General features: G+C 43.1%; 1 protein-coding gene across 2 annotated transcripts; it reads right to left on the bottom strand.

Moving 5' to 3' along the window:
• Positions 1 to 566: 566 nt before the first annotated feature.
• LOC122435230 (melanoma-associated antigen B16-like) lies at positions 567 to 7,500 on the bottom strand. Of its 2 annotated transcripts, none has more exons than XM_043459251.1 (2): positions 7,417 to 7,500; positions 567 to 2,114 (listed from the first exon to the last, which is right to left on the bottom strand). In XM_043459251.1, exon 2 carries the CDS (start codon positions 2,079 to 2,081, stop codon positions 1,038 to 1,040), a length of 1,044 nt encoding a protein of 347 aa, XP_043315186.1. In that variant the 5' UTR covers positions 2,082 to 2,114; positions 7,417 to 7,500; the 3' UTR covers positions 567 to 1,037. The 2 variants fall into 2 exon arrangements, with proteins under 2 accessions (XP_043315186.1, XP_043315187.1); XM_043459252.1 differs by having other exon boundaries at positions 7,409 to 7,422.
• Positions 7,501 to 16,714: the final 9,214 nt, after the last annotated feature.

Below are 16,714 nucleotides of genomic sequence, written 5' to 3' on the forward strand. Positions count from 1 at the left end.
AGCCAACACTTTGTGTCTCTTAATCCTCCACCCCCTAATTGCCCCCCCCCCCAACACTGCTAACTGGGCTTCCCCAGTGACTCAGCAATAAAAAAATCCACCTTCAACACAGGAGAAGTAGGTTCAATCCCTGGGTCAGGAAGATTCCCTGGAGAAAGAAACGGCAACCCACTCTAGTATTCTTGCCTGGGAAATTCCATGGACAGAGTTAGCCTGGCGGGCTACTGTTCATAGGGTTGCAGAAGGGTCAGACACAAGTTAGCAACTAAACAAGAACATTTCATACACATTCTTGAAAGAATGAGGCAAATTCATTGTACTTATCATTTAATTTTAAAAAATAAACATTGAAAAGATAAGAGAACTAATATTTCAGTAACTTTTTTTCTTTGGATTTCATCTATCTTAAAGTCGATTTCTTTCACATTTGTAAGGAAATGCCTATAGCAGTGGGCTTCCCTGGTGGCTCAGCAGATAAAGAATCTATCTGAAATGCAGGAGATGCAGGAGACTTGGCTTTGATCCTTGGTCTGGAAGATCCCCTGGAGGAGGGCACAGCAACCCATTCCAGTAATCTTATCTGGAGAATCCCATGGACAAAGGAGCCTAGTGGGCTACAGCCCATAGGGTCGCAAACAGTCAGACACAAATGAAGTGACTTAGCACACATACACGCACGTCTACAGCAGTGTCATGTTATCTTGTTCCAGATGACAAAATGGATAGATTCACAATTAATTTCTAAAACAACAGAGCTCTTAAAATTAAATCTTATTATAGCATGAAATGCATCATCAATAATCATAAAGTTTTGAAAGCAATTAAAACTATATTAAAAGAATTATTTGAACAACGCATATATCAAAAAAGAATATTCAAGTTACACATACAAAATAGGGACACACGGTCATATATACTATTCTCCTTTCAGCCCACCTCAAATCTAAATTATACGAACACTAACTGCCTCTTTGAACAATGCATGAAGAAACTATCCCTGACTCCCCTAGTTGAGGAAGCAGCTGCTAGTCTCTACATTAGAACTTGCAGTGGCGGAGACCCTTGGCTGAAATTCTGGCCTGAGCATTCTCTTTTTCATCTTGCAAAGCCTCCTCATACTGAGATGGGAAAGAACTTGGGTCAGTCCCATGAACCTTGGCAATAAACTTCAGGACCTTCATCTTGGTGGTTTCGGCATGAGCTCTGGGGCCCCACAGGAACTCAGACTGCATAGGATCAGCGCTGGCCACCTGCCGGAACTCTAGGTATCCTTCCCTCACGAAATCTTCGGTGATGAGCTGCCTGGGCTCCCCAAAGATGAAGTGCTTCTTCCCAGAATATAGCCCGGTCACATTCAGAACTTCCCAAACTTCTTCTTCGGTGGCACGGTTGCCCTTCATGAAGATCACACCCAGGATAAGTATCAGGATGCCGGTCTTGGGCACGCCTGCTTCACCGTGCATCATGCCATCATAGGTGAGGCCTGATTTAATGAAAAGGCCATAGCGGTGGTTGGTGGGATCCACTTCCTTCAGATCAAGGCCAAAGAGCATCTCTAGGCGCTCAGAGGCTCTCAGGAGGATCTCAGGGAAGTGGACTTCACAATCGTTGACGACAACCTTGAGCATATCTGCTTTTGTTACTGGCTCTTTCATTCGATACTTGAACAGCAGGACATTCACCAACATAGCTATTTTACTATCGAGAGCATCCACAGGCACATTCATGAAATCTGGCACAGCCTCTGAGGTGCCTGGCACAGCCTCTGAGGTGCTTGGACTATTCTCCTCACCTTGATTCATGGAGACCTCACTTGATTTGCTGGATGCAGTGGCTGTGATGCCAATGGAAGATGCGGAGAAACTCTGAGGACCCTCAGGAGTATTGGGTTTATCACCACCAGGAGCCTCCTTCAAATTTCCAGGCATTTGAAGGTAGGAGAAGAGATGGGTCTCCTCCAGAGCTCTCGAGATCTGTGCAATCTCCAGGTCCTGGAACTGAGTGGAGGCTTGAAGGGATTGATTCTGTGCACGTCGTGCACTCTTAAAACGCTTAGATAGTTTGATTCTTACGGGTGGCATTTGGCAGCAGTGTGGACAATGGAAAATCACCACCTAAGGGAAAGAAGGCAGATATGAGTGGACTCAGCTGGTATACTCAACTGCGGTGGCTCAGATAAAAGCTGCCTTCAATGGACTTTTGCTAACAGTGCTGTAAGGGTCTCACAGGTCTCCTGGCTGCTGTGTCCCTCACGAAGGAGGAATCTTAATGTTCCTCAGGGACCAGGCAGTCAACCCAGGCTAAAAATTCTCAGGGATCACATAGGAAGGTGTATCGTGTCTCTGTAGCACCATTACCCTTCTGAAAAGGGTGGTTCCATCGGTCCTCACTCAGTTTCATTACCTTGGCCTGTGCCAGGATCTCTTCTCCCGTGCTTAAATATGAGGCTATTCTCCTAGGACCCATTAATGTCACATCTCCTAAAATGACTGAGGAGGATGTGCTGAGTTACCCTCTCCAGAATCTCTGTGATTTCCCAGGGATGACAACAAAGTTAAAATTGTAGATGCTATCTCTGTTGGTATTGTGGTCCCCCTAGTTTCACTTGGTTATGTTACTTTGAATCTACATAAGTCTGGGGATCTCTGCCTGCTGCCATAACACTGCCACTCAGAACAAAGCTCTGACCTACTGAGATCTAATTGGGGTAATCGGAGGACATCCTTGCCCATAGACTCTCAGCACTGACAACAGTGCAGGGCTGAACTCTTTGTTATCCCTGTTCTACTGGGGTCAGTGTTCCCTCAGTATTCAGAGTCTTTGCCTTGACTACTGGCAGGGCCTCAGACTTGATCACTCTGCAAACTGGTGCCAATCTGTCTGCATACAAGAGTTCCCTATCTTTCAGAGTCAGCCCAGGATGAACTGAGGAAGTACACTTTCTAACTACCTCTACTAGGTCTTCCTTAGGCCAATAATAAGAACTAGACAATGTGGAGCTCCCTCTTTTCTTGGGTGGATTGACTCCTCAGACCTTATTCTTCATCCTTACTGTGACAGACCCTGGCCTCCTTCCTTTGCTGACCTCATATGATACAGGACATAGACCAAGGACATCAGCTGTCTGTAACACTCAAGAAGGAAGAAAGCAGGGAAGTTGTCATGAGATCTTTGACCAAGTTCCCTAAGCTGGTAAAGTTCTGGGGCTCTTTGACAACCCTATGTTCTGGGCTGGATTCCACTGTGTCTTTCTCTTGTGTCTCCACACACAGTATTGTACTGCCTCCTGATTTGAGCCACCTCCTTCACACTGTTAGGTAGTTAGAATAAGGAAAAGGAGTCCAGAATGGCGGTGGCTAAAAGACAAGGAAGAGAAAAGCCCACGAAAATAGAACAAAGGAAGGACCTCGGGTAGAACAAACAGCACTCCTGGCCCAATTTATATAGGACAGGCCCGGAGCGGGGCTGGGGGGGGCGGGACATATAAAAAGAGGAGCCAAAGCTCGCTCTCTCTCTCTCTCCCCGGCACGCTGGGGTGCTCTTCTCTTCGCGTCTTTGGATTGACGTGCCCTCACACCTCAAAGATGGATTCTCCTGCTATATTCTAAATAAAATAGAGCTGTAACACTGAGCTGTAACACTGATTTGTCTAAGAGCTATAACACGGTCCGTTAGAGACCTGAGAGCTATAACACGGTCTGTCCAAGACCTGAGAGCTGTGACACGCCAGGGGGGCTTTAATGTCCATCACTCCAAATCTTTGTTGTGACAAGACAAAAACCGAGGAGCATACACTCGCGTGACAAGACCATGACTGCCACCTCCCTAGAAGTGAGCTGATGAGACTTCTGGCTAGCCTTGTCTAGGACATCCCAGGGAATGACTACAGAGTCATGACAGGTATATGAGAGTGTCCCATCTATGTTCGAGTAGATAGTCAGCTCTTGGCTCAAAAAAATGTCTTTACTTTGAATCTTGACAGTGTATGAGAATCCTTCCCTCTGATGACCAGAAGTTGCTCCTCACACTAGAGGTCATGTTCCTGCAACCTCTGAGGAAGTATTAAGAGGATCTGACATGCAGAGTTCCCAAACATGACAGACAAATGCAGCTTTGTTCAGATCATAAGGTTCTAGAGTTGATATCCCCATAAGCCTCAATTAGGATACTTTCCTTGACTTATAACAGGTAATGGGATCCCACATTGTGTTCACAAACCAATCTTCATAACCCTGAATTCACCAAGCAGTAAATGTGGTGATGTTTCAGTTTGATAGCCCTGCATGGGGCCTCGCAAAGCTAACAGCAGATCTAAAATGACTTATGTTTGGTTCCTATCATCTGGGACGGGAAGTTCTCTCAGTCCTTTCTCGGGGGCTTTACTTTGGCAACTAGTAGGGCCTTAGTCATCACCTTCTGATAACAAAGGCCATCTCTGCCCGCCCCCCAAAAAAGTGAGATCTATTCACTGAGACAACTGAGAAAGAAAGGATGGGGAATCTTACCCAGTCACCACAGCAGGCTTACCAGTGTTGACAGTATGGGTAAGATAATCTGGACCCCTTTGTTCTGGGGTTGGCAGGCCCCTCAAACCTCATTTAGGGACCTTACCTTGGTCTTAACAAGCCTTGGGACTCATCCTTTGCTCACTTCATGTGCTAAGCCCTGTATATCCCAACACTCTCCTCACTGAAAGCCCAAGAAGGAAGAGGAGCAGCATACCATCCTGTCTGCTTCCCTGGACTGATGGTTAAGAGTGTATCCTTGTTACCACCCCCCTCCACCCCATCCTAGGGTAACTTAGGCTCTCCGTTCTAATTCTGTGTCTTAAGTTTCTGGAACCCCTTCTACTCTGTCCTTGGTAATCCCAAGGACCCCACTCAGATAAACACAAATCACTTCCCTGAGCCCTCTGAAGACTAAAGTAGTATGTAGGAATTCCGACCACTCTTTCCTCAGGCTTACAAGGGCTAAATGCAGAGGCAGAGTGAAGTTCATGGAGATCACACCTACACTGGAATGGTGTGTCCCATTAGTCCTCATTCAATTCCTACATTCCTCTTGGCACTGTATAAGACTCCTCTTCTGACCAGATGCCCATTCTTTTATGACTTCCAAAGAGGAAGCAAGGGAATATTTCCTCTGGATATCCCTGTCCACAACCTCCTAGGATGACAATATCTGTGGACACTGTGGGATCACATGTGTCTGAGAGTGAATGTTTCCTCACTGATAACTCTGGGCTCTTACTGTGAATACTTTAAGCACTTGGGAATCCTCCTTCCAGATTAAAGATCTAAATGTAAGACCAGAAACTATAAAACTCCTAGAGGAGAACATAGGCAAAACACTCTCTGACATAAATCACAGCAAGATCCTCTATGACACACCTCCCAGAATATTGGAAATAAAAGCAAAAATAAACAAATGGGACCTAATGAAACTTAAAAGCTTTTGTACAACAAAGGAAACTATAAGCAAGGTGAAAAGACAGCCTTCAGAATGGGAGAAAATAATCGCAAACGAAGCAACAAAGAATTAATCTCAAAAATATACAAGCAACTCCTGCAGCTCAACTCCAGAAAAATAAATGACCCAATCAAAAAGTGGGCCAAAGAACTAAACAGACCCTTCTCCAAAGAAGACATACAGATGGCTAACAAATACATGAAAAGATGCTCAACATCACTCATTATGAGAGAAATACAAATCAAAACCACAATGAGGTACCATTTCATGCCAGTCAGAATGGCTGCTATCCAAAAGTATACAAGCAATAAATGCTGGAGAGGGTGTGGAGAAAAGGGAACCCTCTTCCACTGTTGGTGGGAATGCAAACTGGTACAGTCACTATGGAGAACAGTGTGGAGATTCCTTTAAAAAATGGAAACAGAACTGCCATATGACCCAGCAATCCCACTCCTGGGCATACACACTGAGGAAACCAAAACTGAAAGAGACATGTGTACCCCAATGTTCACTGCAGCACTGTTTATAATAGCCAGGACATGGAACCAACTTCACTTCTCTAGACCAAGGCTCACAAATTCCTAAAACTGATGAAGTTATCTGATACATGCTCAACCTTTCTAGAGATCTCACATGCTTAGCCACAGGGCAATAGACTAGCTTGATGTTAATGGGCTGTTCTGGAATTGTTGCTGTTGTTCAGTCACTCAGTTGTGTCCAACTCTTTGCGACCCCATGAACTGCAGCACGCCAGGATACCCTGTCCTTCACTATCTCCCGCAGTTTGCTCAAACTCATGTCCCTTGAGTCAGTGATGCCATCCAACCATTTCATCCTCTGCATACCCCTTCTCCCCCTGCCCTCAATCTTTCCCAGAATCAGGGTCTTTCCCAAGGAGGCGGCTCTTTGCATCAGGTGGTCAAAGTATTGCACTTCAGCTTCAGCATCAGTCCTTTCAATGAATATTCAGGGTTGAATTCCTTTAGGACTGGCTGGTTTGATCTCCTAGCAGTGCAAAGGACTCCCAAGAGTCTTCTCCAGCATCGCAATTCTAAAGCATCAATTCTTCAGCACTCAGCCTTCTTTATGGTACAACTCTCATATCTCTACATGACTACTGGGAAAACCATAGCTTTGATTATACGTGTGCTCCAAAATCACTGTGGACAGTGACTGCAGCCATGAAATTAAAAGATGCTTGCTCCTTGGAAGGAAAGCTGTAATAAACTTAGATAGCATATTAAAAAGCAGAGACATCAGTTTGCTGACAAAGGTCCATATAGTCAGAGTTACGCTTTTTCCAGTATTCATGTATAGATGTGAAAAATGGACCACAAAGAAGGCTGAGAGCTGAAGAATTGATGCTTTTGGAGTGCAGTGCTGGAGATGACTCTTGAGAGTCCCTTGGACTGCAAGGTGATCAAGCCAGCCAATCCTAAAAAAAAGTCAACTCCTTCAGACTCCAAGGGCTGAGCAAAGCAGCAGCACTTTTGCTCCCACTGGTGAGGGGTGGGAGTAGGGTGGTATTGGCGGGTGGGGTGTTGGGGGTCGTGGTGGGCACGTGAGGGTAGGGTGGTAGGAATGAGGTGGGCGGGTGAGGAGTCGGGGGTGGGGGTGCGGTGTCGGGGGTGGGGGCGGGGTGGGGTAAGAGGCTCCTCGGGCCGATTGCCCTGTCGAGAATCAGTGAGTCACTGCTATTCTGCGGGGGGCGGGTCACCTCTAGACTTACTAAGGGGCGTTTGCTTTTGGACCCGTAGGTCAGAGACTCCGAGCCCGGCACACAAAAAGACACCACCTCGATCAGACGGCCAAACAGGAAGTGCGTGATAGGTCGGCCCTGAACCTGCCTGGGCAGGAACCCCACCAGGGTTCGGGTGGTGTTCTCATTAGGTGGGCACCCTCCATTCTGGGGCAGGGGGTCCCCTCGGTACTCACTTACAGGCTCACCTGACACTTAGCGGCACCTGCGGCTCCACTACTGGACTTCGCGCTTTCGATCCAAGCTCTCACAGTCTTGCCGTCTACAACGGAATGTCAGGGGGCGTGACATCCGGTGACGCCAGCCAAGAACCTCCGGGGTCACCCAGCAGGAGTGGGCATTGTACGCATGCGCTCAGTTTCAGCAGACGTGACTGCTGGTCTTGCTCGACGTTCTTATAACGGCTTTTGCTAGGCTGTGGGAACCTTGAGATCTTTTAATATTGAGTAGGCAAAAATGTCTATCGTCATTTTTATTCCCTCAGTGGTGTCGGACTGAGCATATATAGCGTATATACACCATGGGGTGTATAGACCCCATGGACTATACAATCCATGAAATTCTCCAGACCAGAATACTGGAGTAGGTAGCCGTTCCCTTCTCCAGGGGATCTTCCCAACCCAGGGATCGAACCCAGGTCTCCCACATTGTAGGCGGATTCTTTACCAGCTGAGTCACAAGGGAAGCCCAAGAACATGAGTGGGTAGCCTACTCTTTAACAAAGATACTATATAGGAAGGTAATGTGAAACAGAGCTAACCAAAGAGATAAGCATCAGAAAACAAAAACAATGCTAATATAATTAAACATCAATAAAGCATGTAGGAGGTAAATCTACTAATGAAAAACTGTTAAAGTAATAAAACGGTTTTAAACAAAATTGCTAGATATAAGATAAATATATAAAAATGCACCTTTTTCTGTAACAAACAGTATTAAGGTGAATTCAAATAAAAATAACTTTTAAGCTATAATGATAAATACCTCATTCTTAAAAATAAATATAATAAAAAGTATAAGGACTCCATAGAAAAATTATACAGATATTTCTTGAAATTGCTTACATCCTAACTAAATGGAAAAATATTATATGTATTTCTATGGAAGATTCAATATTATAAGCATGTTATTTAGTGTTAGTCACTCAATTGTGTCCAACTCTTTGTGACCCCATGGACTGTAGCCCACCAGGCTCCTCTGTCCATGGAATTCTCCAGGCAAGAATACTAGAGTAGGTAGCCATTCCCTTCTCCAGGGGATTTTCCCAACCCAGGGATCAAAGCCAGGTCTCCTGCATTGCAGGCAGGTTCTTTACCATCTGAGCCACCAGGTAAGCATAAACATGTTCATCTTCCCCAAATTTAATCTACTAGTAACTATAATGTCTGTTTCTCAATAAAGTCACATAATTTGTGTGTGAAGGTTTATGTATGTGTGTGTGTGTGTGTGAACCTTGACAAGGTAATTGTAAAATTTAAATTGACTTGCAAATGTCTATGAATAGCCAATACAGTCGTGAAAAAGAAAGATACAACATTAAGATTTGTGAAAACATCACAGTAATGAGAGCTTGTGGTATAGATACAGGCATGTTCCAAAACAGACTCATTGTATATATCCTGATTTATTGAAAGTTAGCTACTATTGAGAAGTGGGGGAGAAGAACAGTGTCTTAATAAAAAATTACAATGCAATAGCTTGATATTCACATTAAACACAAAATGTGACTAAAACTGCCCCTCACACAACACATATTTCATTTCCAAATGGATTAACACAAATTCCAATTCCAAGTGGATTAGAAACTTAGATTTTTAATATTTTAGAGTTTGTGGCATAAGTGCAGGCATGGGCAAATAGACCAAAGTAACCAAATAGAGTGTCTCCAAATAGACCACTTGTATATGTTGCTTGATTTATTAAAAAAAAAAAAAAAGCCTTTGCAGAGAAATGGGGAAAAAAGCACTATTTTTATGAAGAAATGACAGCAGAACAGTTGGTTCTAGAAGAATTCAGATCACGCTTCTAGTCCCAGCTCTGTTATATTCTAGCCCTGTCAACATGGGCATATTACCAAACTCTATGAGCCTCAGGCTGTTCATCTGTTAAATGGGTTTGATAAGCCCTGTCTTCTCAGATTGCTGGAATATAGGTAATACATCTAAAGCATATATCATAGTGCCTGGCATATCTGAGATGATTAACAGTTTGTGAATACATGTCTCAGAGAGCATGAAGTGCTATAGGACATGGAATAGTAAATCAACCAAAATGCTGATTTGCAAGTAAAACATCATCAACTTCCCCCATTTGAAGACATAATGTAGTAGGGAAGAACAAATCTGACTCCATATTAGATGTGTTCCTTTTACTTTAACCTTACTGTAACCTTTGTGCTCTGGTGCCTGTGCTTAGTCATGCTGGCTCTGCACCTTCTTTAAAAGAATATTGCCTATAGCTTGAAATATACAGGATAACCTGACCATGACCTAACCAGAAAATAACATTTGTGCAGTTGGAATTTACAGGAAGATTGTGTGATCTGACAGACCATGAGTTCTGGATTTTTAAGACATGAGCCACCCATTTCCTTGCAAGGCCCTGCAATAAGCCTTTCTCTGCTCCAGACTCCAACCTTTTGGTGGTGTTTGGCCTCACTGTGTGTTGGGCACATGGACTTTCATTCAGTAAAATATTATTTGAGTGCTTTAGAGTCTTCTCCATTTGGCTACAATTCACAGCTCCTGAAATTTGTGTAAAGGGCCACCTTCTACTCCTCCCAGGTGCCATTCCATCCAAACCACACATATTTTCATTCATTCCACCACAAGCAGAAAATTTGTAGACTTACAAATTATATTCAAGATAACAATTCAAATGTCCTTTTTAATGGAGTAGGCTCTAGTTCTCAGCCCAAAGACAAAGACTGCAGGCCCAGCATCTTTTTCACATCGTACCTCAATCAAGTCACAGACTTTTTCCCACAGAAACTCTCTATACACAATATACATAAAACACCTAGTTTTTATATTAGATTCAACTGCGCTGGGACGAAGTACAGGCCACCTTCCGTTACTGTCACAAGTAGAAGTTCTCTCTGGCTTACCTAAAATATCAAAATAACTGTTATGAACAGTTTTTCATTTCAGGCTTAGTCTCTCAACTCTAAGATACATAGGAGTGTCTGGCTTCTACTCACAACACTGACAGCCTCATCTAGCCCATTATCCAACTTAACTTAAAAAATACCTCCCAAAAAAAAAAAAAAATACCTCCCATTGAAGAAACAATCAGGTCCAAAACCTCAAACATTCTTCCTTTCTGAGATTTATATTTGAGTGTTCTCATCTGCAGCCCATCCTGCTTAACTCCTTCCTTTTGTTTGTTCTATTTGATTTGTGCAGTGTTTCACCATCTTCATCATGTGAAAACTGTTCCTAGACTCTAAAGTACCATGGGCAAGGGTTGGACCAACTTTATTTTAGCATTCCTTGTACTAATAAGGAGGCTTCCAAAGAACAGATGCCTAATAATGTCTGAAGGATGAAAGGGCTTATGACCTAAAGGTTAATTAACTATGGTTTTATTTCTCCTATATTCTTGAATAAGCTAAGCACATCTGTGTCTTTACTTTTACTAAAAGAAATACTAAAATATAAAAAACCAATAATTAACTATTTTATTTCCCTTCTATTTTGTGATCCTAATTATTTCACTATGTGATTTTTTTCTTATTTCCAAGAAAATACCAAGACTCTTAAGCCTGATAAACAGCAACAAACCTGTGATCTATGTCATTCATAAACTTAGATTCTGATGCTAAATAAAATTTCTATAAAAAAGACAGCATTAAAAAACAAACAAAGATAAAAGGTAAGTCACAAAGTTATCCACACAGAACAGGAACACAGAGATACCTACAGCCCCACTTTGGCCCTCCATTACTAAGAAGATTCATTCTTCATCCACAACATGAAGAATCTGCCTCAGACTTCACCAGAGGCAGGAAAAGCTACTGACATAGCCCTGGAATTTGAACTGACCATGGCAGTAGTGCCAGTCCTAGCTGCACCTCTTGCTCAAGCTCTCTTTCTCATCTCTCCTAGCCTCTTCATACCAGGACTGGAAGGCACTGGGACAGCAGTGTTGACCTTGGCCAAAACTTCCAGGATTTTCATCTTGCAGGTTTCAGCCAGGCTCTTGGACCCCAAAGATCACAGCATAGAGGATCACTTCTGGTCATCTGCCCCTACTCCAGGCATTTTCCCTGCATCAAATCTCTGATGGGGAGTTTCTTGGGCTCCCCCCAAATTAAATGCCTCCTCCCAACGTATTCCCCTACACTATTCAGGAATCCAAGGATCTCCTCCTCAGTGGCATAACTGTCATTCATGGAGACCGAACCCAGGAGAGGCATCAGGAGTCCAGTCTTTGCATTTCCCTGCCACTAGTCAAACTCCCTTTGTGGGTTATGTCCAACTTGCTGACAAAGGCATAGGAATGACTTCTGGGGTTGGTTTTTCTACATTCATGCCAAAAATCAGCTTGAAGTGCTTGTGAAGATTTCAGGGAAGTAGTACTTGTGCTTTTTGTTGACAATCTTTAACACGTTTGCTTTTGTAGTGAGTCTCTTATTTTATACTTGGGCAGCAGGAATTGCACTGTCAACTGTACTATGCTTCCTCATTAGAAGGTCTCTGGGTCAGCTCTTAAATGAAAGGTGCTTATCCTTTTCTCATCTTGGCTCCTGGCACCTTCATCTGATCTCATGCTGAAGCACTTGCAAAAACTATGGTAGTGGGTGTGGCTCTCTGAAGTTCCTAGGAATGCCAGCAGCAGGGGGGCCCTGGAGAATATCCCCCCAAATAAGAGGGGAGGTGTCTGACTTTGGGATTTTTGGTGTTTCTCACCAAACTTCTTACTCCTCTGCTCCCAAGGTATGGTGACACTGGCCAGGGACATGAGGCAGAAGTGTGGGCAGGAGAGTAGGTAATGCCAATCCACTAGGAAGAAGTATAGAGGGTGTGCTCATCTTCAGTAGGGAGATACTTCCTTAGTTGTAATAAAGACAGTCTTTGCAGGTTTCCTTGAGGGCACTATTCTAGGTACCCACAGGGCTGTTCTTCCTCCTGCCCCCTAAGACCTCTGATATAGTGGACTGAATTGTGTGCTCCCAAAAGATGTGTTCAAGTCTTATTCTCCACTAGCTGTGAATGTGACCATATCTGGAAACAGGATCCTTGCAAATGTGATCAAATTAAGGTGAGGTCATCCTGGAATAGGGTGAGCTTTAAATGCAATGACTGGTATCTTTGTAACAGAAAAGAGAAAGAGATTTGGACATAGAGACACAGAAGAGACACAGAGGGGAAAAAGGCCATCTGACGTCAGAGGCAAACCACCAGAAGCCAGGAGAAAAGCATAGAGTAAGTTCTGTCTCAGAGCTTCCAGAAGGAACCAACACTGCTAACAACTTGATTTCAAACCTCTGGCCTCCAGAACTGTGACTGAATAAATTTATGGCTATTGTAGCCACCAAAGTTGTGGTACTTGTTATGGCAGTCCTAGAAGCTAATATACCTAGGGCGGAAGGCACAGGGAGTTTTAGGATGAGGCCTTTTATCCCTGCCTAAGGTATACTGGACTGACAGAAGGGGCTGGCATTCAGGCTCCCTGTGCTCTGGAGTGAGTCATACTCTTAGGACACATTCAAGATCATCATTTTAACTATTAACTAGGCTTTGGTCCCCTCCCTTGCTGTGAAGTTGCCACTTCAAGGCACTTGCTTCCCTGGAACACCAGAAAAATAAAAAAGTGAAGGGGTGTGTCAGCCACAACCCCTACAATGGGATATCTAGTATTGACTAATCTGTTGGTATTTCTCAGTCCTGACATGCCTGGTTGCCAATTATTGAAGAAGTGTCCTCACCTTGGCTCCTCGTAGGGCCTGCAGCTGTTCCCTTTAGTAACCAATGGCTACACCATCATCCCCTTAGACCTGATGTAAAGAAGTGACAGTCTGGCCCAGGGTCTTCAAGGGCTGACCACAGAAATTATAAAGACACAACAATCCTAATATGTAGGCCCTCAAAGAAGAGTTTGAAAAACATAAAACAAAAACTCAGGGAACTGAACAGACCTGTAGACAAATTCACACGATAGTCAGGGTTTTAAAACACCTTTCTCTACGGAATCAACAGCAACCACAGAAAGGAACTCATCAAGGATTTAGAAGATATAAATACAGTATCCCCTTTATGGATCATAACCTTGTTGTGGCAAAGGGGCTTGTGTAACTTAATGAAGCTATGAGCCATGATGTGTAGAACCACCCAAGGCAGACGGGTGATACTGAAGAGTTTTGACAAAACATTGTCCACTGGAGAAGGGAATGGCAAACCACTCCAGTATCCTTGACACAAGAACCCCATGAACAGTATGAAAGGCAGAAAAGCATGACACTGGAAGATGAGCCCTCCCAGGTTGGCAGGTGTCCAATATGCTAATGGGGAAGAATAGACGGCAATTATTAATGGCTCCAGAAAGAATGAAGCCAATGGGCCAAAGCGGAAACAACACTCAGTTATGGATGTGGCTAGTTGTGAAAGTAAGGTCCCATGCTGTAAAGAACATTATTGCTTAAGAACCTGGAATGTTAGGTCCATGAATCAAGGTAAACTGGACGTGGCTAAGCAGGAGATGGCGAGAGTGAACATCAACATCTTAGGCATTAGTGAACTAAAATGGACGGGAATGGACAAATTTAATTCACATGACCATTGTATCTACTACTGTGGGAAAGAAATCCTTTAGAGGAAATGGAGTAGCCCTCAGAGTCAACAAGAGTGTCTGAAATGCAGTACTTGGGTGCAATCTCAAAAACAAAGACTGATCTAGGTTTGTTCCAGGGCAAACCATTAAAGATCACAGTAATTCAAGTCTATGCCCCAACCACTGATGCTGAAGAAGCTAAAGTTGACCAGTTCTATGAAGATCTACAAGACCTTCTAGAACTAACACCAAAAAAGATGTCCTTTTCATCATAGGGGATTGGAATGCAAAAGTAGGAAGTTCAGAGATACCTGGAATAACTGATAAGTTTGGCCTTAGAGTACAGAATGAAGCAGGGCAAAAGCTAACAGAGTTTTCTCAAGACAACAAATTGGTCAAAGCAAACACCCTTTTCCAACAACACAAGAGACAACTCTACACATGGACATCACCAGATGGTCAATATCACAATCAGATCGATTATATTCTTTGCTGCCAAAGATGGAGAAGCTCTATAAGGTCAGCAATAACAAGACCTGGAGCTGACTGTAACTCAGATCACGAACTCCTTGTTGCAAAATTCAGGGTTAAATTGAAGAAAGTATGGAAAACCACTAGGCCATTCAGGTATGACCTAAATCAAATCCCTTATGATTATACAATGGAGGTAATTAATAGATTCAAGGGATTAGATCTAGTAGACAGAGTGCTAGAACTATGGATGGAGGTTCGTAACACTGTACAGGAGACAGTGACCAAAACCATCCCAAAGAAAAAGAAATGCAAGAAGGCAAAGTGGTTGTCTGAGGAGGCCTTACAAATAGCTGAGGAAAGAAAAGAAGTGAAAGGCAAAGGAGAAAGGGAAAGATATACCCAACTGAATGCAGAGTTCCAAAGAATAGCAAGGAGAGATAAGAAAGCCTTCTTAAATGAACAATGCAAAGAAATAGAGGAAAAGAATAGAATGGGAAAGACTAGAGATATCTTCAAGAAAACTGGAGATACCAAGGTAACATTTCATGCAGGCATGGACACAAAAAAGGACAGAAACAGAACTAAGGACCTAACAGAAGCAGAAGATATTAAGAAGAGGTGGCAAGAATAAACAGAACTATACAAGAAATGTTTTAATGACCTGGGTAACCACAATGGTGTGGTCAGTCACCTAGAGCCAGACATCCTGGAATGTGAAGTCAAGTGGGCCTTAGAAAGCATTACTATAAAGAAAACTGGTAGACATAATGGAATTCCAGCTGAGCTATTTCAAATCCTAAAGGATGATGCTGTTAAAGTGCTGCACTCAATATGCCAGCAAATTTGGAAAACTCAGTAGTGGCCACAGGACTGGCAAAGGTCAGATATCATTCCAATCCCAAAGAAGGGCTATGCCAAAGAATGTTCAAACTACCATACATTTGCACCTATTTCACATGCTAGTAAAGTTATGCTCAAAATCCTTCAAGCTATGCTTCAGCAGTATGTGACTCGAGAACTTCCATATGTATAAGCTGGGTTTAGAAAAGACAGAGGAACCAGAGATCAAATTGCCAACATTCACTGGATCATAGAGGAAGCAAGGGAATTACAGAAAAACATCTACTTCTGCTTCATTGACTACACTAAAGCCTTTGACTGTGTGGATCAGAACACACTGTGGAAAATTCTTAAAGAGATGGGAATACCAGACCACCTTACCTGTCTCCTGAGAAACCCATATGTGAGTCAAGAAGCAACAGTTAGATCTGAACATGAAACAACTGACTGGGTCAAAATTGGGAAAGGAGTTATAAGGCTGTGTATTGTCACCCTGCTTATTAAAGTTATATGCAGAGTACATCACGTGAAATGCCAGGCTCGATGATTCACAAGCTGGAATCAAGATTGGCAAGAAAAATATCAATAACCTCAGATATGCAGATGATACCACTCTAATGGTTTTGGGCTCCAAAATCACTCCAGATGGTGACTGCAGCCATGAAATTGAAAGACTCTTGCTCCTTGGAAGAAAAGCTATGACAAACCTAGACAGTATGTTAAAAAGCAGAGACATCACTTTACCAACAAAGGTGTGTTTAATCAAAGCTGTGGTTTTTCCAGTAGCTATGTACAGATGTGAGAGTTGGACCATAGAGAAGGCTGAGTGCTGAAGAACTGATGCTTTCGTACTGTGGTGCTGGAAAAGACTCTTGAGAGTCCCTTGTATAGCATGGATATCAAACCAGTCAGTCCCAAAGGAATTCAACCCTGAATATTCATTGGAAGGACTGATGCTGAAGCTGAAGCTCCAATTCTTTGGCCACCTATTGCAAAGAGTCAACTCAGTGGAAAAGACCCTGATGCTTAGAAAGATTGGAGGCAAAAGGAGAAGAGGTGGGGGGAGTGCAGAGGATGAGAGGATTAGATAGCATCACAGACTCAATGGGAATGAATGAGTTTGAGCAAACTCCAGGGGACTGTGGAGGACAGAGGAGCCTGGCATGCTGCAGTCCATGGAGTCACAAACAGTCAGACATGACTTAGTGACTGAGCAATAACAACAAATATAGTATAAAGGATATAGAACTAAACAGCATTATAATCTAATGAGATCCAATTAATGTTTATAGAACATGATCTAACACAACAGAACACACCTTGCTTTCAGACACACATAGAATATTTACAAGCTAAACTATACCCTGTGTAAAAAAAAAAAAAAGAAAAAACGATAAAAAG

Source organism: Cervus canadensis, chromosome X (assembly GCF_019320065.1).
Source record: "Cervus canadensis isolate Bull #8, Minnesota chromosome X, ASM1932006v1, whole genome shotgun sequence".
NCBI lineage: Eukaryota > Metazoa > Chordata > Mammalia > Artiodactyla > Cervidae > Cervus > Cervus canadensis.